General features: G+C 45.8%; 1 protein-coding gene across 1 annotated transcript; it reads left to right on the top strand.

Moving 5' to 3' along the window:
- Window positions 1-54: 54 nt before the first annotated feature.
- Window positions 55-21,288, top strand: TTLL3 (tubulin tyrosine ligase like 3). The gene is made up of 12 exons (XM_054595846.1): window positions 55-79; window positions 302-393; window positions 2,245-2,413; window positions 2,552-2,649; window positions 3,709-3,837; window positions 4,569-4,683; window positions 5,398-5,496; window positions 6,721-6,916; window positions 10,260-10,408; window positions 13,915-14,158; window positions 15,217-15,652; window positions 21,136-21,288. Exons 2-12 carry the CDS (start codon window positions 346-348, stop codon window positions 21,256-21,258), a joined length of 1,806 nt encoding a protein of 601 aa, XP_054451821.1. The 5' UTR covers window positions 55-79; window positions 302-345; the 3' UTR covers window positions 21,259-21,288.
- The last annotated feature ends 341 nt before the right edge of the window (window positions 21,289-21,629 follow it).

Raw genomic sequence — 21,629 nt, 5'->3', positions numbered from 1 at the left:
CACGCCCAGGGCACCACGGATCTACGCCCCCTCGGGCCCTCGCACACCCCAGCCCTTGATGATGGCCCGCTGCAGGACGGTGAGGCCCTGTGCGGTAGGCCCATCCTGGCCTGAGGCGGTGGCAGCGAGGAAGGGGAGATCTGGGGTGGAGGGAATGGAGGCTGGGGGAAGAACAATAAAGGGTGGGCATCTGAATGAAGGGTAAAAACAAGAAGAGCGTAGGCACTGGGGTTAGGAGGGATGCTAGGCTGAGCCCCCACTACGTATCTACGCATCTACGCATCTACGCATCTTTCTGCAGGTTCCCTTGTCCTCTGGCCAGGATTGTCCAAGGCGTCTCATCACATGAGCCGGCTCAGGAAAGCCAAGATCTATGTAGAGAGAGCTGTCAAGGTCGGAGAGTATCTGTGGGGGGCTTTGGAGGGTTTCTTCTAGAGTGGCTCAGCCTGCCTCCCTTAGCTAGGGTTTTTTTGTTTTGTTTTGTTTTTGTTTTTTAAGATTTTATTTATTTTTAGAGAGGGGAAGGAAGGGAGAAAGGGAAGGAGAAAAACACTAATGTATGATTGCTTTCTCGAGCGCCCTCTACTGGGGAACTGGCCCACAACCCAGGCATGGGCCCTGACTGGGAACTGAACTAGCAGCCCTTTGGTTCACAGGCTGGCACTCAATCCACTGAGCCCCACCAGCCAGATACTGTCTGAGCTGTCTTATCCCATCCTTAAAAGAGCAACCAAAACCCTTGATCCCACGCCCGCCTTCAAATATCTCCCTATTTTTGATACCCTTCACTTAGCAGACTTGTCTGCTTCTTTACCTGGGATTCACTCTCAGCTCCCACCACTCTTCTGAGCCTTCCCCGCGTCCTTCAGGAACCACTCTAGTCAAGGTCACTAGGGACTTCCCAGCAGCTCCTTTTCCTTCCTAATCTTGGTTGTGCACTCCATGTCATTCTCTACTGCTGCCCCACACACCCTTTCCTCTTGGCTGCCTGCTCACTCCTAGTTTTCCTTTCTCCCTCGCTGGCTGCTGATTTTCAGTTGTCTTTGAAAGTGGCGGGGCCTTTAGTAGTTCCTTGGACCCCTCCCCCACAGCTGCCTCCTTGCTTGTGCATCCATACAATGTGCTGTGCCCCCTACATGCCCTTCCTGCCCAGCTTGTGCTCTAACTTCACACCCAGTAGACCCAGTGCCTACTTGACACCTCCATCCAGAGAACTTGCAAGCATTTCCATGCCCCACACCATACTCCTGATTTTCTTATTTAAACCAGTCCTCACTAGTCTCTGGTCTTCCCCATCTCCTAGTTGCTCAAGCCAGAAATCTGATCTTTCTGTTCATTTACCCACACATCTACTCCCATCAGCAAAACCAGTAATCTCTATTTCTAGAACAAGTCTCAACTCTATTACTTTCTCCCCTTCTCCATTGTAGTTACCTTCATTCTAGCTATTGTGATTTATCTCCTACACAAACAACAACAGCCTAACTGGCCTCCCTACTTCCATCCTTGTCTTCTCCATCTAGTGGCCATACAGCAGCAAGCCAAGCTTTCCAGTCGTGGCACTCCCTCACTTCACCTTTAGTGCTTCACGCTGCTGTTATAAAGGGCAAGACCATTTCCAAGGGCTGCAGGGCCTTCCACAGTCTAGCCATGACCTGCCTCCTCAGGAGTGCTCCCCTCATTTCCACCTTCACCCTGGCAGCCTCCTGCCAGGTCCTTCAGACCTCTCTCCAGCCTCAGGACCTTTGCACATGCTTTTCCCTTTGCCTCAGCTTCCATTTCCCCAGCTTTGTAAAATTCATGACTTCTCCACCTTCCCTGACTGTGTATGTATTTCTAGTTTCTCTGGATCCCCATTAAGTATCCTGTTTTTGGGCCCAGCCAGCTTGGATTTAAATTCCTTTTTTTTCCCACTTAAGCACTGTGTGGCCAAGCTCCATTCAACCACTCTATGCTTCTGTTTCATAACAAGTTAAATGGGGATAATAGCATCTGTTAAAAACACATGTTATTCTTAGTAATATCTATAAATGCTTAGCACATAGTAGGTATGCAATAAATATTAGCTATTACCATTATAATTTTGACTATGCATATTTACTTATCTACTTGTTTATTATCTTTCTCCTTACTAGATTATAAAAATTCCCTGAAGGCAGAGCCCATAACTGTCTAGTTCACCATCCCCTATGTCTGGCACTTAGACAGTACTTACTGAACAAGAATCCTTCTTTCACCTTATAGGAGAAGAAGATATTTATGATTCAAGGCCGCTACCCAGTAATCCGGTGCCTCTTGCGCCAGAGGGGCTGGGTGGAGAAGAAGATGTTCCGCTCCTTGGATACCACCCAGCCACCACCCCAGAAGGATCTGGATAGTTCAGTCCTGGAGGATAACAACACCACTGAGGATGGTAAGCAGTTCCCTCCATTTCACAAGCTGCCTCTCTGAGTCCCTTTTCTTTGGTTCCCATTATCCCAGGGTTGAGACTTGGGTATGGGCCTATGGGGCAGGGACTGGGGCCTCACCAGGACTGGGCTCTGCATTGCAGAGGATGAAGATGAGGATGAGGCGTTCCAGCCACCACAACTGTTTGACTTCAATGATGCACTGGAACTTGATGACCTAGATGGGACACATGCTCTGATGGTGAGGGCCCAAGGGACTGGCAGGGGTCTGCTTAGTTGGAGGGAGAGCACTGGAGTCCAGCTGGATGGCGCCAGACAAGTTTTTTCCTTCCCTGAACCTCAGTTTCCCCATCTGTGGTAAAAAGTGATTGCTTCTCTAAAGCCTGGGTGGGCCAGCAGGGTGGTGAGAGACACAGTGGGGCTCAGACAAGACTGGCCTGGGATCAGAACTTGGCTGTATCAGAAACTGGCATAAACTCCATGCCTGGGAATTCCTCCTTCTAAATAAAAACCTCATAGTTCATCTCCTTCCTCTGCCCTTGGCAAGTGAAGGCTGGAAGGACGGGCTTAAAAAGCTCTGAAAGAGGCTGGTATGATGGTGTGGAGGATATGCATGTTGAGGTGAGGACACTTGGCTTTGAGTCTTGCCACCACTACTTACTAAGTTGAACTATACCCAGTTGCCATTTTTGTATGTCAGGAAAGGCTGAGCATTGGCAGTTTCATATGGCTCAACCTTGTCAGTCCTTGGACAAGTCACATACTCTCCCTGTGCCTCAGTTTCCTCACTCGTGAAATGGGGATAACAATAGCACCTGCCTCATAGCAGCATGGTGAAAATTAAATAAATCGACATGGAAAGTGCTTAGAACATGGGCTAGCACAGGGGGTTATTGCTTATTAATAATCCTACCTCCCAGAGTTGTAGGAAAAATAGAGCGACTCAGAGACTTTATTGCATGCTATATGCTCATCAGCTTGGAGTCACTGTCCTGCCAACCGAGCAAGTCATTGGATGGCCATGGGCCAGAACGAGGTATAGTATTTAGCTGTATGGCTTAGTCACTACCTAGGGGCACTTGGCCACAGGAGGCTGCAAGCCACCTGCTCTCTGCTTGCCAAGTATATTCCCTGGAGGAAGAACTGTCCTTTTTAAATTTACACAAAGATGGTGTGTGGGTTAGAGGCCATCTTGGAAGCATCCTCTCCTTCCATTCACTCACCCTGCTCAGCAGGGCAGGAAGAAGCCTCTTCCAGCCTTGTGCTGCCCACCCCAGACTCCCCTGTCTCCTCTCCCCAGTCTCGCATGGTTCGGAATGAGATCCCCTACTTCATCTGGACCACTCGGCGGGATGTGCTGGACTGTCGCCTCCTCTCTAAGGATCAAATGATAAACCACTATGGCCGGGCTGGCTCCTTTACCACAAAGGTGGGCTTCCCAGGGAAGAGGGAGTGGCATATTCCAATCCCCCAGCCCCTGGGCCAAGAACCCAGTTTCCCACTCTCTTTGTCGGTAGGAGAGAGTTCTCAGGAAGGGTTTGGTATATAACTCAGTGGGGTTTGGAATCAGACAGTCCTGGGTTGAAATCCAACCTCGGTAGCATGTCTGGCACATGTAGACATTGGCTAAAATAGACTCCAGGATCCAAATGGGATCTGGAGCCAGAACAAACACTAATTTCAATGACTGAGCAAGAAGGACCTTACCTCCTAAGCAGAGGATATCTGGCTGATGGATCCATTCTATTTTACCTTAGTTTATTTATAAGTGATTTCACTTCACTGAGCCTCAGTTTCCTTGTCTTTAAATGAGAATACCAGTAAAACTGTCTTCTAGGATTGTGGCAAGAATGGAGTCTTTATAATTGGGACTGTTAGTGTATTGTTTGTTGTAGACTGGGAAGGATTCCTAAAGGAAGCAGGTCTTTAAGAACGTGATGGGTTGGATAGGAGGGATGTGGGGCATTCTCAGCAGAGGGACTGAGTAGGCAAACATATGGGGATGGATATGAGCAAGTCAGGCCCAAGAAGTGCTCAGAGGCTCTGAGAATGTCCAGGTAGAGTCTCCCTGAGGTGTCTGGGCATGTGCTGAGGGCAGGAAGCCCCTGGAAGATTCTCTGGTCAAGTCCCACCCTACCCTCTTGGCGGCTAACTCCATAGGTGGGACTGTGTCTCAATCTCCGGAATTTGCCGTGGTTTGACGAAGCTGATGCTGACTCCTTCTTTCCGCGCTGCTACCGCCTGGGGGCTGAGGATGACAAAATGGCCTTCATAGGTAAGGAGATGCCCTTCCCTGTGCCTGGATCCCTCTGGCTGAAGGATGAAGGCTTCTCTCCTCATGCACTTGTCAATCCTAGCAGAATTCCTTCTCCAGCCCTAATCCTTGTCTTTCCCTAGTGTACCTCCCTTAATGAGCCTCCTAGCTTGGTCAACACAGACCTCCAGAAGATCTTAGGTATTTTAGTTTATATTCTAGAGCAGATTCTAAAAATTGGTCAATGTGCTGAGTTTGGAATCCAGAATGGATTCCAGGCCTGTGTCTAATTCCATTGGCTAAGTCAGGTCCCTAATCTAGAAAAGGTTCTAGACTTTGGGCTTCTAAAGCAGAATAGTTTCCAACTCCAGAGTATGTTCACAATTCTGGTCAGAATTTGGGCCCAGAGTAGATGCTAGGTTTAAATTAGTCTCCAAATCTAAAATAGGTTTGGGGCCAAGATTTGGTTCTCAGTTTAGGAGCCTATCAGAAACAGAAGAAAGAAATCACACAACAGGTTTAGGTGAGATTCTAAAGGCAGAATATGAACCAAGTCAAGTCAGATTCTAGGTCTGGTTCTATGTTTGAAATGGGAGCAAGGTTCTAACCCAGATTCTAGAGTTAGAAGGTAGTAAGGTTCTGGATGCAAAATGGGGCAGGTCATGATCAGGTTCCAGAACTAGAACATGCCTGGAGCCTAGGGGCTGAACAGAGTATCCCCTGCTCCTGGAGCAGAGGACTTCTGGTTGACAGCTGCCCGCAACGTTCTCAAGCTGGTGGTCAAGTCTGAAAAGAAGTCATATTCTATCCAGGAAGAAAAGGAAGAGGCCCCAGGTAAGTACTCTGTGTGTCCCTCCATTCCCCCATCCATTTATCCTTCCACATGTCCACCCATCCATTTATTATTCACCCATACATTTTTTTATTATCGACATCTGCCCATCCGCCATCCCTTCCCACCAACACATCTGTATATCTACCCGCCCCTCTGTTCTATCCATCCACTCATCTGTCCATCTACCTACCCACTCACCCACACATCCACTGTCCTCACATTCACCTGCCCATCCATCCATTCATTCATCTCCCCACCTATCCCCACATTGCTGATCTACTCATTCACCTATTTCCCCTCAACAACACACTTCCTATCCATCTCTCCACTCCTCCACCTTCCTGTCTAGCCTCCCACAGACCCATCTACCCATGTCTCCACCTGCTTTTCCATCCTTCTATCCATCACCTGTTTATCCTCCAGTCCGTCCGCTCATCCATTCTGGTGTTCCACCTATCCACCTGTCTTCCTATCCGTTTGTTAATTGATCCACTGCCCTATTCAGCCCTTCCCTGGGCCTGGCATGTGGCCAAGCTGTCTAGCGAGGACAGACTAAGTCCTGCCTGTGGGGAGCTCAGGTCCCTGCAGGAGAGGAAGCTGTCAAACCGTGTAGTTTCATGTGGCCTGAGGGCCCCTGGTGCCTTGTGAAGGCACAGAGAACACCACATTCCATGTTGACCCAATCCATTGATTGCCCGTTCCCTCTCTGGACTTAGCTCCTACTTCAAAGCCCCCATACTGTAATCCAGGGACTCAGGGACATAAGGGGAAGCTCTGCTGGGAGGGGGGAAATCCCTGTCTCTTCCAAAAGAAGACCTCCCCATTGCTTCTTCTTGGGTGTGCCGGGTGCAAAGAAGACTACTGTGTGCTAAGATGGGGGCACACGGGCCTCAGGTGTGTCAGAGGTCCCTGGATCATAGATGCAGGTGTGTCTGAGGCTATAGGTGCAGAGAGGCCCTGGGGGCAGTTAGGGTGGACCCTCAAGTAATTGACAGATTTTGGGACAGTGGGGGCCAAGGGTGAGCACTAGGGTCTCAGGGGAATTTAGAACAAAGTTTCAGGTAAGTGACAGGTCCCAGGGCAGTAAGAGATGAAGGTGTGTGGAGGGCCTCAGGTGGACTTAGAAGAGTCCTCAGGTAAGTGACAGGCCCTGGCCCCGTTGGTGCCATGGCATGTGTCAGGTTACCTGTCAGATAGTGATAGGCCCCTCTGTACCTCTGCAGAAGACAAGCAGCCTGAGATACAGGAGAACAAGCCAGTGGTGGTGTCCCCAGATTTTGTGGATGAGGCTCTGTGTGCCTGTGAGGAGCACCTTAGCAACCTGGCCCACCTGGACATTGACAGGGACTTGGAGGCCCCGCTGTACCTCAGCCCTGAGGGCTGGTCCCTCTTCCTCCAGCGCTACTACCAAGTGGTCCAGTGAGTACCTCTGCAGCACCGCGTGGGGCATGGGCAAGTGCCCCTTGCTCTAGGGGCCTCCATGTTCTGAGCTAATGCTCGGTCAGGGACAAACTCTCTCTAGTGTGGCCCCCACCTCCTCCCTGGGCCTCTTGCTTTTGTTTGCCCTGTTACTCTCCTGCTCAAGAACTCTTCAGGGCTCCCACTGCCTTCACGATGGGGTACAAACCTTCCTTCCTGGATCTTGGCATAGCGCAGTCACAAAGATCATGGCTTGTGCTATCAGGGAGACCTCAATTCAAGTCTTAGATTTGCAACTTTCAAGCTCTGTGACCTTGGGAATGTCACTCATCTTTTTTGAGCTTTACTTTTCTCAAATGCAAAATATATTTTTAAAAATTGTCTTTCTCAAAGATAAGATTAGACAGGATAATTTCTATTATGTGCTCAGCACAGACTCAGTATACACTCACAAAATAAGGCCCTATTAAGTCCACCAGATTTATCATAGAGACCAATGTTTCCCAAAGTGTGTTACATAGGATGCTAGTTCTACAGGATGTAAATTGATTTTGTGGAAAAAAGTGGGGGCTATTGTGGCCAATCTTATTTGAAAAACATTGGGTTAAACAAAGTTAGTAACAGGTTTCCTTGGCACAGGGCTTTTCAGAACCTACTGGTGGGATATACCTTGGGTGGCCTCAAGTAACATTTTTTATAACATTGATGAGATGCTGCTGTAGGAACTTTTGTTTATATCAATTAGCCTATGGTAAAATTGGTTTTGTTATACATTGTTTCATTTAATTGCAGACCCTATCAACAATGTAAAATGAGGACTTATAGTATATCCCGTAAGTCCTACTGTGACCCTAGGCCCCCCCCAGCCCAAGACATCCTGAGGGATTGTGTTTTCAGAAGGGAAGGGTCCTTAAGCAGAGGAAAGAAGTGTCAGGATGGAGCTGGTGTAGGGAGATTGCATTCAGCAGAGGTGTGCGGGAGAGACTAGAGGGAGAAGGCCCTGCAAGCAGAACACTCAGCCCTTCTCGTGTGGCAGGCTCCAGAAATGACAGCTAGACCCTGCCCTCAAGGGACACAAAGCTCCAGTGGGGAGACTTGCAGCAAGCCAGGTGGGAGTGCTGAGGGCCTCACTGGGATGGGTTTGTAGGAAAGAATGGAACAGATTCAATGGTTTATTTGTAGGGGAGACTAAAAAACTAGCAATGAACTTCAAATGAATGACATACTGAGAAAACCCACATCATTGATAAATAATTCATTTGTATGTTTTTTAAATGTCAGAAAATGAAAATGACCCTGTACTTTTCTCTTAGCTCCCCAGAATATGTAAAGCCACCCTTCTTCTTCTTCTTTTTTAAGATTTGATTTATTTATTTTTAGAGAGGGGAAGAGAGGGAAAGAAACATCAATGTGTGGTTGCCTCTCACATGCCCCCAACTGGAGACCTGGCCTGCAACCCAGACATGTGCCCTGACTGGGAATCAAACCTGGCTGGCACTCAATCCACTGAGACACACCAGCCAGGGCTAAAGCCACCCTTCTTAAACTAAGAATTATCAAGACTGAGTTAGAACATTATGTGAGAAGAATGTGAGTCCTATTTATTTCTGGGTGTAGGCAAGTTCTAGAGGGCTGTAGGAACCTCTCAAGAGTCGCAATTTCATAAAATGTTGCATCATGTAACATACAGAAGTGTCAGGTTGTTCAGTACAGGTAGTTAGCACCCATTAATTCATTTAATATTTACTGCTGTGTTTCTCAGCTTCCCCTCCCATACCCTTTACCTCCCCCAACCCCCCGCCCCCTCTGGTAATCACCATGCTGTGTCTGTGTTTTCTCAACTTTTTAAAACAAATCCCCGACTCAGCAGCCAGGCTTTTTATCAAGGTTGATTTTTCACAAGCATACTGGTTGGTTTTTCTTTCTTTTTGTTAAATATAAAACCATATTGTCATGCTGAACATACTTTTTCCAATTACTGTGCATGCCCCGGCCACCCCTATGTGACACCTTTCTGGGCCAAATCACAGATTTACTGAGCACATTCTTTGTGCTGTGGCCCACGGAAGAGTTTCCAGCAAACCCTATGGAAATAGAAGGGTAAGGACTTAGGCGTGAGTAAGAGGCCCGCTACGCCCCTTCCATCTGGTTGTCCCTGTTCCTGGCACTGCCCGAGCGGTTACTGCTGCCTCCTTATTAGAGATATAAGTTCTCTGTGGCTGGAGACATCCAAGAGACTAAGATGTAAAAGGGAAGTTAGCATCTAGTGCAGGCTTCCTTACTATTCAGTCAGAAGAGAAGAAACAGGAGAGTTTGGATGAGGCAGACATCTGGGCTATTTTGTGACTTGGTTTAATTCAGGACATTTTGTGTCCTGTAGGCAACAGGGCCTCTCTTTGTCTATGAACCCCAATCTGTACAGACCAGTTGCGGAGGCAAGCTCCTGTGCCAAAGTACTTGCTTATCCAACCATTCATTCATTTAACAAACTTTTAGGGAGCACCAAATAAGTGCCAGGTACACTGCTTGGGGGTGGGAATACAGCAGAGAATAACAGCTACAAAAATGTTCCTGCTCTTAGGGAGTTTACGTTCCAGTGAGGGGAGACAGACAGTAATCAAATACGTGTAGCCATCAGGTGGTAGATAATAGGAAGAGAAAAGAAATAAAGCAAGGAGATGTATGATACAGATGTGCTTGAAAAGAATTAGATGAGGAGGAGATTCACCTATCAACCAGTGCTAGGTCCGGATCAGAAGAGGGAGTGAACCACCCCCAACACACCTGCAGGTGAAGGTATCAGGCAAGATGGAGTTTGTGTCCCGGTTCGGCCATTTTAACTCAATTTCTGGTGTTAAGAGTCTCTTAACTCTCCGAGCCTCCATGTACAGTGCTCTAAAGGGGGACCAGTAATACCTTCTTTGCTGGGCTACAGAGAGGATTAGTGATAATATATGTAACGCCTTTGGCATAGAGCCTGGCGCATAATTGTGCCTCTCCATTAGATGAGGTATGATTAATTCTGCCAAAGGCAATTTTAAGGGAATGGGAAGGGAGGTAGCAGAAAGTGGAGTGCTGGAGGGGGTCGGGGGTCGAACAGGGGGCATTCCCCCATCCTCTCCCATTCCAGCAGTCTGGGACGGGGCCCTGGGCAGATTAGAATTTGGGGGACAGCCTGAGCGTGGGTATGGAGGTGTGGGAGAGACCAGTCTGGATTGGCAGGGAGGAAAGGGCACAACCAAGGCTGGTAGGACCATGGCCAGGGGGCTTGTGTCTCCCTTTGCCTTGTCTACCAGGCTGTCCCCAGGCCCAGTCCTGCCCAAGACCCATCATCTCCCCACAGTGAGGGGGCAGAACTCAGGCACCTTGATGCTCAGGTCCAGCGCTGTGAGGACATCCTGCAGCAGCTTCAGGCTGTGTTGCCCCAGATGGACATGGAAGGAGAGCGCAACATCTGGATCGTGAAGCCGGGAGCCAAGTCCCGTGGCCGAGGTGGGTGTCGGCCCCTACAGCCTCCCTCCGCAACTGTTAATAGTGAATAGTGCATGCTCAACCGGAGCTGAACTGCCTGGGTTCGAATCTCAGCTCTGCGATTAATATGCTTTGTGACCTTGAGCAAGTTATATCGCATTTCTGAACCTCAATTTCCTCATCTATAAAAGATGATAATACTTCCTACAAGGAGAGGATTGCAAGAGGCAGTGTGTCTCAAGCTCAGCATGGTGCCAAGCATAGTGATCATCCCCTCGACATTGGCTGCGGTGGTGATGCCAGCTTCTCCTCTCCTGCTCTGAGAGTTGGGTTGATGTTTTAGGTAGGTCTGGTGATACTCATGTGCAGGTGCTTGTCATCTAAGGCTCTTCGACTTGACCAGTGCATCCTGTAAGATACAGCATAGTGGCTAAGAGTATGGATGCTGGGAGCCAGACTGCCTGGCTTCAAACCCAAGCTCTGCCTCCTGCTATTTGTAACGCCTTGGGCAGACTAATTAACCTCTGCTGCCTCATTTTCATCATTGGTAGAATGAAGTTAATAAATAAGTACCTAGAGGATTAGATAAATATGATATATGTAAAATACTTAGATCCTATGCTTTTACATAGTAACTGCTATATTAAGTGCTTTTATTTTTAGCTATTATTCTGGCTCCTCAGCCCAGTGTGAATGGAATCTGAACAGGAGAGCCAAGCAGGGGTGGTGTCTTAGCCCAGGCTTTAAAAACTGGTTAAGAACTTCTGAGATGTAGAAAACAGGCTTTTAAAGGCAGAGCCCTCCAAATACTGCCCTTGGATGAATTTGTTCGTGTCCAAATGAAGCTGTTACAACTCCAGACACTGTGGGATGCTCTTAATTGGGAATGTCACTTCAAAACTAATATTGTGGTCTTTCGTTTTCTACAATACCTTGAAAATAGTTTTGTTGGTTTTTTTCCAAGCATGAAAATATGTGTTTATTCTATTTTTTAAAAAAAGATTAGACAATACAGGAAAGTAGAAAGAAAAAAGCAAAAGCCACCCTTGATTTCACTTCGATAACTACTGTTAACCTTTCAGTGCGTTTCTTTCCAAACTTCCTTCTGTGCACTTGCGGAGAGAGAGATTTAGTTTAGTTTAGTTTAGTTTAGTTTAAACAAAAACATGGTATTTTATACTCTCCTTTTTTAGTATCCTTCAATATCAATTTGTACTACTTATTCATTCTTTACATATTTCTTTTTCCTTAACAATGGACCTTGGAGATCATCCTATTTCAGTACATTTAAATCTGCTTTTTTTCTCCTGTTTTTAGCTTATTTTTTAAAAGGTTTTTTTTATTGTATTTTTTCATTACCGTTTCTCTCCCTTACCCTGCCCCCCATCACCACCCTGCTGTCCATGTCCATGTGCTTTTAGCTTTATTGTTATGGACACTTTTAAAATACACAAACTAGCAAGAATAACACAATGAATCTCCATGTATCTAGCACCAAATTTAAAAACTTTCTCTCCTTTTTTAGAAAAACTTAATTGAAATGTATATATAATATACGCCATTGACAAGGGTGCACATTGTGAGTATACAAGTCAATGAATTGTCACAGTTGAGGAAACAGCACTCAGGTCATGAAATAAAACATTACCTGCGCCCTTGAAGGCCCCCACCCACACTTCCTTCTAGTCTGTACCTCCCCACAGTGGTGATCCTTATTATGATTTACAATACCATAGATTAGTGTTGCCTGTTTGTGAATTTTATATAAAAGTATATTATATTCTCTTACCTCATTTTCTTTTACAGTTGCATTGTCTAATCTTGTTTAGATGTACTGTCATGGACTCACCTAATCCTTTCTTTTTTAAAAAATTATTTTAGATAGGGGAAGGGAGGGAGAAGGAGAGGGCAAGAAACATCAATGTATCGTTGCCTCTTAGGTGCCCCCTGCTAGGGACCTGGCCTGCAACCCAGGCATGTGCCCTGACTGGGAATTGAACCGACAGCCCTTTGGTTTGCAGGCTGGCACTCAGTCCATTGAACCACACCAGCCAGAGCTCACCTAATCCATATCTGATGGGTATTTACATGGCTGCCAGTTTTTTCCCCCTATTTATTTGTTTATTGCTTGATTGCTATTATAAATAACACTATTAAACACTCTGTGCAGAGATCTATGGCCTTTCCATTTATTTCCTTAGGATAATTTCCTAGAAATGAAGTTGCTGGGTCAGTTAAAGGGCATGAACAGTCTCAGTCTTTTATACACCAGGCATCGTGTTTTTGGAAATCTTGGTGATCAGTTTGGCCATTTGAGAAAGGATCTAGCTTGGGAACCAGCCACAAATTATTCTGTGTGATTAACAAGCGATTAGGCTGTTTTAGGGCCAAACAATGAAGGAATAAGATTGATTTGTGAGTACATGTGTGATTTGCAATGCGATTCTGATATTTATCAGCATTAAAATGATATATGCCTTATAAGAATAGATACTTAATGTCACTAGTTATAAAAGAGATAAAATTATATAAGATACCATTTTCTGTCCAGGAAAATGGCAAAAATAAATAATCAGCAGTGTTGGGTGGGATGCAGGCAAACCCAATCTCATTCACTTTTGCTAGGAGTGCTGATTGGTATAACACCTTTGGCAATATAAAATGGAAAAATGCATATACCTTGGAGCCAAAAATTTACAGCTAGCCATATATTCTACAGGTGACTAATAATAATGGTATGAGTTAATATTTACTGAATGCTAACCGTGTGCAAAGCATACACTAAATCTTTAACATGTTTATATAGAATCCTATGAAACTGAGGCACATACAGACTCTCCTGCAACCTGGAAGGATCCCATACAACCTCAAAGCCACAGTTGGCTGCCTCTGGGGAAGGAGCCATATTCTTAATTATATGTCCTTTTGTATTGTCTACTTTTTGTTTCTCGTTTTATATTCTTTTAATTATATCAGAAAAACAAAGTCATATACGTACATGGTTTTTTAAAAAAGCCCAGTGCTGTTTGAATTTTTATTCGTGTACATATTTCTTCTCAATCAAATAAAACTGGTTAATTTTTTAAATACTTTTTAAAGGTTTTATTTATTTATTTTTAGAGAGAGGGGGAGGGAGAGAGGAAAGAGAGGGAGAGAAACAGCGATGTGTGACAGAAACATCAATCAGTTGCCTCTCGCACACCCCCAGCCGGGGTCCTGGCCCACAACCCAGGAGAGGGCCCTGCCCAGGAATCGAGCTGGCGACCTTTCGGTTTGCAGGCCTGCACTCAGTCCACTGAGCCACACCAGCCAGGGCAAAATCGGTTAACTTATAAAAATTTAAATCCTTAGCAGATTTTCAACTTTGCCAAAGGCAATGACGTTCTGATTGAGGCAGGCAGCTTTACCCACTTGACCGTATCATTTCTGTGGGGCTAAGAGCTTATGGTAAGCTGTCCATGGTCCTCCCCAGCTCTTCTGCTAGCCAGAGCCTGCCCTGGTCCTTGATTACTCCATTTCCCCCTTAGGCATCATGTGCATGGACCACCTGGAGGAGATGCTGAAACTGGTGGATGGCAACCCCATGATGATGAGGGATGGCAAGTGGGTGGTGCAGAAGTATATCGAGCGGCCCCTGCTCATCTTTGGCACCAAGTTTGACCTGAGACAGTGGTTCCTGGTGACCGACTGGAACCCACTTACTGTGTGGTTCTATCGTGACAGCTACATCCGCTTTTCCACACAGCCCTTCACCCTGAAGAACCTGGACAAGTGAGTCCACCACATACCTACCATGAGCTACCATTCTAGTTGGGGAGCTGGCAAAGAACGGGAAATTCCAGTGCACTGCTGGGCTCCTAACACAGACTCTGCAGGCAGGCAGGCAAGCCCTCCATCCCTCCCACCATCCTTCCACCCATCAGGTAACCACTGAGTGTGTACCCTCTGACATCCTCTGTTCTAGGCACTTGGGATATAGCAATAAACAAAACAAAAGCCCAGCTCTCACAAGTTTATAGTTTAGCAGGGAGAAAAAGACGAGCAATGAACATAATAAGTAAAATCATCTAATAGGCTAAAAGGTGATATTTAAAAAAAAAAAGTGGAGAGCAGGGTAAAGGGGGTTCAGGAGAAGTTCTAGAGGACAGAGACAAGTTGCATCATTAACTTGTGGGGTGAGAGACAGCCTTGTTGAGTTCTGGGCTCAAATTCTATCTCTGCAGCTTTCGAGCTGTGAGACTTTTGCAAATGAAAACATACTTAAGCTTCTGTTTCCACATCTGAAGAATGGAAGCAGTAATATGAAACACATACCTGTCAACTATTGAGTGCTTGGTATGTGACAGGTGCTACGCATATCATACATATTAGTCACTCATAAAAACACAGTGATGTGAGTATGGTACCCTCATTGTATAGATGTGAAAGGAGCATTCGGATTAAATGACTTGCCCAAGATCTCACAACTAGTCACTGGTGAAGATAGGACCTGGGTACATGCCTTAGTGACTATAGGGCCCATACTCTTACCCTATCTTCCTATCTTCAAGGCACTGGGAGGGTTAACTGCCACTAGACTCAAAGCACTCAATACTGTGTTCTCCACAGTTAGTGCCCTCTGAAGAGATCCTGAGAGATAAGACTGGTTCTGGCCCTAGAAGAATGTTATGGGCCCCAGGCTTTTGTCCTTGTCCTCCCCAGCAGGACCCCATCTCCAAGATGAGTGGTCCACAGGGGCTCAGGGCTGGGTCCAGGGTTTGCCTGCCCTCCTCAGGGTTGGGTGGGAGGGGCAAATGGGCCCAGACCTCAGCTTTCTGCTCTCTGCCCAGCTCAGTGCACTTGTGCAACAACTCCATCCAGAAGCACCTAGAGAATTCGTGCCATCGGCACCCGCTGCTGCCCTCAGACAACATGTGGTCAAGCCAGAAGTTCCAGGCTCACCTGCAGGACATGGGAGCCCCAAATGCTTGGTCCACTGTCATCGTGCCTGGTATGAAGGCTGCCGTGATCCATGCTTTGCAGACCTCCCAGGACACTGTGCAGTGTCGGAAGGCTAGCTTTGAGCTCTATGGTGCTGACTTTGTGTTTGGGGAAGACTTCCAGCCCTGGCTGATCGAGATCAATGCCAGCCCCACCATGGCACCCTCCACATCTGTCACCGCCCAGCTCTGTGCTGATGTGCAAGCTGACACCCTGCGTGTGGTCATTGACTGGCGGCTAGACCGAAACTGTGACACGGGAGCCTTTGAGCTCATCTATAAGCAGGTGAGGTGGCCAGGCCCTGGCAGGACCCCAGGGAGTCTTCCCCCCTTTCCAGGATGCCCATAGTGAAGCACAATCAGACAGACCCAGTTCAAGTCCTGGTCCTGCCACAGTGACTTAGTTACAGCTCTTTCCTTATCTGTAAAATGGAGATACCCCTACCATTTTTCTCATGTGGTTTGGGAGGATGAAATGAATTTGTGTGGGTAACATTTCTAGAGAGGCATATAGCATGGTATTCCTGAACCTCCCAGGGTTCAAATCTGCTCAGTAACTACAAGCTGTGTGACTTTGAACAACTTCCTAATCTCTAGGGGGAGGGAGGGGTCTCAGCTTCCTCATCTGTAAAACACAAATGAAAATAGTACCTACCTGATAAGGTTATGACAATTAAATAAGTTGAAAGCATGTTAGAACAGTGCCTGGCACATAATAAATGCTACAGAGGTTTTAGTTATTGTTGTTATTAACTAATAAGGTTGTTAGGTGTTTCATGATAAATGGCATCACTGTAAAGTGCATGGATATATAATGAGAGTCAGTTAGTGGAAGCTACTGTTGTTGTTCTTATAGACACTCCCACCCAAAAAGGAGAGGCTGGGTGGGAAATATAGAGGAATCATTTTTCCATAGAAATTCTGAAATCCAGCCTTAGCCTCTATTTCTAGTTTCGCTCTGAGGATCCACTGTTACTTCCTAGTTCTCCATGGCTCTTGCTTCCATCCATTGGGATCTCAGTTCAGCCCTGAATCATCCTTCCTCTTCCATGAACATTCTCAGCAGTTCTCAGTCTGTTACCTGCTCATAGAAACCTGGGGGTACAAAAGTCTCTTTCATTTTATATTGCATCTGCCCCATCTAGTCTAAGTTGATATTTTTAAAAGCCTTGTGTGTTTCTTAAAAATCAATTTTATAATGCAGTCTATTATACAAAAGCCATGTCCACAAATCTAAGAGCTTTTCTCTCTTCGGTGAGATTGTTGTAGCACAACAGCCCTCAAAATTATAAAAGCCCTGCTGTCAGCAGCCCTGTTGGCTAACTCAAAACACACCAGAGACTGAAACATGAGACCTACAGGTGTACCCGTGGGATGCTTAAAAGATTGGTAGCTACTTTAATGGGCCTATCAGGCATGACTTAGATCCCTCTGAAGTTTTGTTGTGGTTTTTAAAAACCAAAATGTAATTGATATAAAACATTATATTAATTTCAGGTTTACAATATAATGATTTGATATTTGTATATATTGTGAAATGATCACAATGATAAGCCTAGGTAACATACATCACTACATGTAGTTAACAAATTTTTTTTCTTGTGATGAGAGCTTTTAAGATCTATTGTCTTAGCAACTTTTAAATATACAATACAGTATTATTAACTATAGTCACCATGCTGTACATTACATCCCCCGGACTTATTTTATAATTGGAAGTTTAAACATTTTGACCACCTTCATATATTTCATCACCCCTCATCCTCCCATCTCTGGCAACCACTAATCTGTTCTCTGTATCTATGAGTTCAGTTGTTTAATTTGATTTTTTTTTAAGATTTCACATATAGGTGAGATCATATGGTATTTGTCTTTCTCTGACTTACTTTACTTAGTTTAATACCCTCAAGGTCCATTCATGCTGTCGCAAATGGCAAGGTTTCCTTCTTCTTGTGACTGAATAATATTCTATATTGTGTGTGTGTGTGTGTGTGTGTGTGTGTGTGTATTTATTATCCACATTTTCATTATCTGTTTATCTGTCATGGACACTAAGGTTGTTTCCATGTTTTGGTTTTGCAAATAATGCTGCTGTGAACATGAGGATGCATATATTTTTTCAGTTAGCATTTTGGCTTCCTTTGAATAAATACTCATAAAAATGAAGTTTACCTGATAATATAGTAGTTCTATTTTTAATTTTTTGAGGAACTTATATACTGATTTCCATAGTGACTGCACCAGTTTACATTCCCAAAGGGTTTCTTTTTCTCCACATCCTCACCAACACTTGTTATTTGTCTTTTTGAAAATAGTCAAAAAGACAGGTGTGAAGTGATATCTCATTGTGGTTTTAATTTGTATTTCTCTGATGGTTAGTGATGTTGAGCACCTTTTCATGTACCTGTTGGCTGTCTGTATGTCTTCTATGGAAAAATGTCTGTTTAGATCCTCTCCCCATTTCTTAATCATATTGTTTGTTTTTTGCTAATGAGTTGTATGAGTTCTTTATATTTGAATATTAACTTCTTACCACCAGATATATGATTTGCAAATATTCTCTCCCATTTGGTTGGCCTTTTCATGTGCTGTGCAGAAGCTTTTTAGTTTGGTATAGTCCCACTTGTTTATTTTTGCTTTTGTTTTCCTTTGCTTTTAGTGTCAAATACAAAAAAATCATTGCCAAGACCAATGTCAAGGAGCATAGTGCATGTTTTCTTCTAGGAATTTTATCTTCTATAAATTCTAGGCTTCAGGTCTCACGTTCAAGTCTTTAATCCATTTTGAGTTGATTTTTGTGTATGGTGTAAGCTAGGGGTCCAGTTTCATTCTTTTGTCTGTGGCTGTCCCATTTTCCCAAAACCATTTATTGAAAAGACTGTCCTTTTCCCGTTCTTGTACCTGCATATTCTTGTACCTCCTTTGTAATAAATTGTGTGGGGTTATTTCTGGGCTTTCCATCTGTTCCATTGATCTATGTCTATTTTTATGCCAAAAACATACTATTTTGATTACTATAACTTTGTAATATAGTTTGAAATCAGGAAGCATGATGCCTGCAGCTTTATTCTTCTTTCTCAAGATTACTGTGGCTAACTAGGTCTTTTGTGGTTCCATACAAATTGTAGGATTTTTTTTTCTTTCTGTGAAAAATGCCACTGGTATCTTGATGGATATCGCATTGGATCTGTAGATGGCTTTGGGTAGTATGGACACTTACATAATATTAATTATTCCAATCCATGAACAGAAAATATCTTTCCATTTGTTTGTCTCTTCAATTTCTGTCATGAGTTTTCAGTGTACAAGTCTTTCACCTTCTTGGTTAAAGTTATTCCTAGGTATTCTTTTTGATGTTCTTTAATTTCTTTTAATCTAGAACAGCCCCACTGCTTTTTTCCCAATAGTCTGGATCTTTTGAAGGGATCAGGCTGATTGTTTGTAGAACTGTCCCACATTTTGGACTTATCTGATTGTTTCCTTGGGGTGGTTTTGAACTATTCTTCTGTTATCTGAATGTCCTGTAAACTAGAAGGTAGGTGAAAAAGCTTGATGAGGTTCAGTTTAACATTTTTGGCAAAACGACTTGAGAGGTGATGCTGGGTACCTCCTTCAGTGTCACAAGGCACAACACTGTCAGGGCGTCTCAGGATTAGTCATGCTAAGTCTGACTGTGGAGTTAAGGTGGCAGCTACTAGATCTCTCCATTGTAAGCTGTATCCTCCCCTTTGCAATGATCAGTTACTTTGTAAGGTGATACTTTGGCCCTGTGCAAATGACACATTTTCCTGTCATCCTTTTCACCTACTTGCTTTGATATCCAGTTTTAATTCTTACTTTTTGTATCAGTTACAAAATGGTGTGTTTCTCATTCCCTTTCCTTCTACATTTAGAGATTCTTCTTTAAATAGATGAGTTTTCCTCATCAACTGGGCTTTCTGGGAGCTCTGATATCTGGATTTTTAACAAGCTCCAAATGACCCTGTTTAGATAGATTCTAATCAGGAACGTTTGATGACACAGAAAATACCTCAGACTAGCTCTGGATTAAAGTTCCTAGCAAGACACAGGGAGCTTTCCGGGAACCCAGCCGTAGGAAGTACAGCTTGGCTTTAGAGGAACTGAAATTCCACAGGAGCAATTTCTCTGCCTCCCTCTGCATATGCGCTACTTCACCCCCTGCACAGAATGCCTTCTTTAAAGCTCTCAGTTTCTGCTTCCACATAACTTGGGTTCATGTGAGACTCTAGGGAGGTTCTAATCCTCCTCTCTGTCTGGGTGTTATAACTCAGATTCTCTCTGTAGAGAATGCAGGGGCACTTGGGAAGCTTTCCATCAGCAGTGGCGTGTGTGATAGAGCCGCACACGTTCCAGCAAGGGACAAGGCAGCCTGGGAGGGCAGGGGGGTGGAGAGGTGCTAGTGAAGGCAGGGCTGAGATTCCCATAGTCCTTTGGGTACCTAATCCCAGGGCTCGGTGACTCTCTCTGGGAACTGATTCAGGTCTCCAGGGCCAGGCTTCTCAGAGGACAGAGGTGTAGGCTTCCTGTTTCTCAGCCCAGAGATGTCTCCATGCCCCAGAAACTAATTCCATGCATCTGTGCCCTGAGTCCTTCTGGGCCTAGGATCCTAGCAGCACTGTCTGAGCAAGCCTTGTCTCCTCTTCTTCCTCATAGCCTGCTGTGGCAGTGCCCCAGTACGTGGGTATCCAGCTTCTAGTAGAGGGCTCCACCATCATGAAGCCCTTGGCGATATGTCACCGGCGAACAGGGCTCCGCACAGCACTTCCTCACCTGCTGGTCCAGCGAGACTCTGGGGAAGGCAAGGGCTCGGGGACATTTACCCACATGTCAGCTCCTAGGAAATTTCCTGGGGCCAGGAGCCTGGGGCACACCGAGAAGCCAGACTTCACTGCCACCACATCGACTGCTGGAAAGGGGAAGAAAGGCAAGGCACAAAGTGCTACAGCCCTGGTCCACCCCGATACCCAGAAGTGGGAGCCACCCAGCACAAGGGTGGGCTGCCTTGTCACCAAGACCTTTATTAGGGAGGATAGGCAGTCCCACCCCTTGAACAGATTGCCACTGAGTCTGAAGAACCCCCAGGCTCTGGGTAAGACCATTGCACCCAAACAGCCCAGGATCCCAAGGCAATTTCTTCCTGCTCTCCAAGCTCCCCCTAACTACCTGAATTTTCCCACAACCCACAGTGCCACCAAAGAGCTACCTGTAGCAAGTAAAAGTCACCACTTACAAAGTATTTTTTAAAAAAAAGAGCCATCCTGCAAGGCAGTTATTTCTAAGATGTTAGGACTCAATCTAATGTAGAACTCTCCCCAGAGCCCAAGTTTTTCCTGCCAGTGTTCTGCCTTTGCCTCCCTGCAAAGTTGCCTTTGGAGGAAAGGAATATTTACACAGCACTTAACAGCTTACACTGTGTTGCTATATAACCAGCTCCTTTAGTCCTCACAGCCTAGCAAGTTAGGTGCTATTATCCCCATTTTCTAGCGAAGGCATCAGGAAGTTGCCCAAGGTTGCACATCTCAAAAAGAGGCAGAGATGGGATGCAGACCCAGGTCTGTTGGACTCCAAACCTGGTGCCCTACCCATGGCCTCTGGAGGAGGAATGGCGAGGGCTCCACCTGCCTTCACATGCCCCAGCCTTCATCTTCCCCCACCTCCAGCTGCACACACACCTTGAAGGGTAGCTGGTCAACCTTGGTCCCCCCACCCCCTCTCACCGGGCCTTCACAACACCTCTTGCTCCCACAGCCCCTTACCACTCCCCCAGCCTCCACACCAAGGCCAGGCTGCCTTCTCTCCACGTGCCCCGACCCCAGGGGCCGGTCCTCAGACTGCAGCACAGCAAGCTGGTGGGCTCTAAGGCCCTGCTGACCACAGGCAAGGCCTTGATGATTCTACCTACCGCCAAGGTTTTGATTACTCTCCCACCTAAACCCGAGCTCAAGCAGGCGCCCACCATCCTGAAACCAAGAAAGGTGGGCCTCAAACTGACTCGCACCCTGGAGAGCAATGATGAGTGCTGGGGTCAGGGCTGGAGGGCACAGGCAGAGGGCGGCTCCCAGGCTGGCTGGAGCCCCAAGGGGAGGGCTTGTTACCCTCGGAATTCCCTTCCTAGACAAATTCCTGACCATCTCTTCCCTCTTCCCCTCCGTTTACACCAAGGCCGTTGTTCCCAAGCGCCTTTGTGGTCCCCAATCTGGAGGTGCCTTGTGGCCTTTACCCATTGAAGTTGGAAATCTTCC

This window comes from Pteronotus mesoamericanus, unplaced genomic scaffold (genome assembly GCF_021234165.1).
Source record: "Pteronotus mesoamericanus isolate MK-2021 breed Mesoamerican mustached bat unplaced genomic scaffold, CSHL_Meso_final scaffold_54, whole genome shotgun sequence".
Lineage (NCBI taxonomy): Eukaryota > Metazoa > Chordata > Mammalia > Chiroptera > Mormoopidae > Pteronotus > Pteronotus mesoamericanus.
Note: the sequence above shows the minus strand (reverse complement) of the source record. Positions and strands in the feature narration are given on the sequence as shown.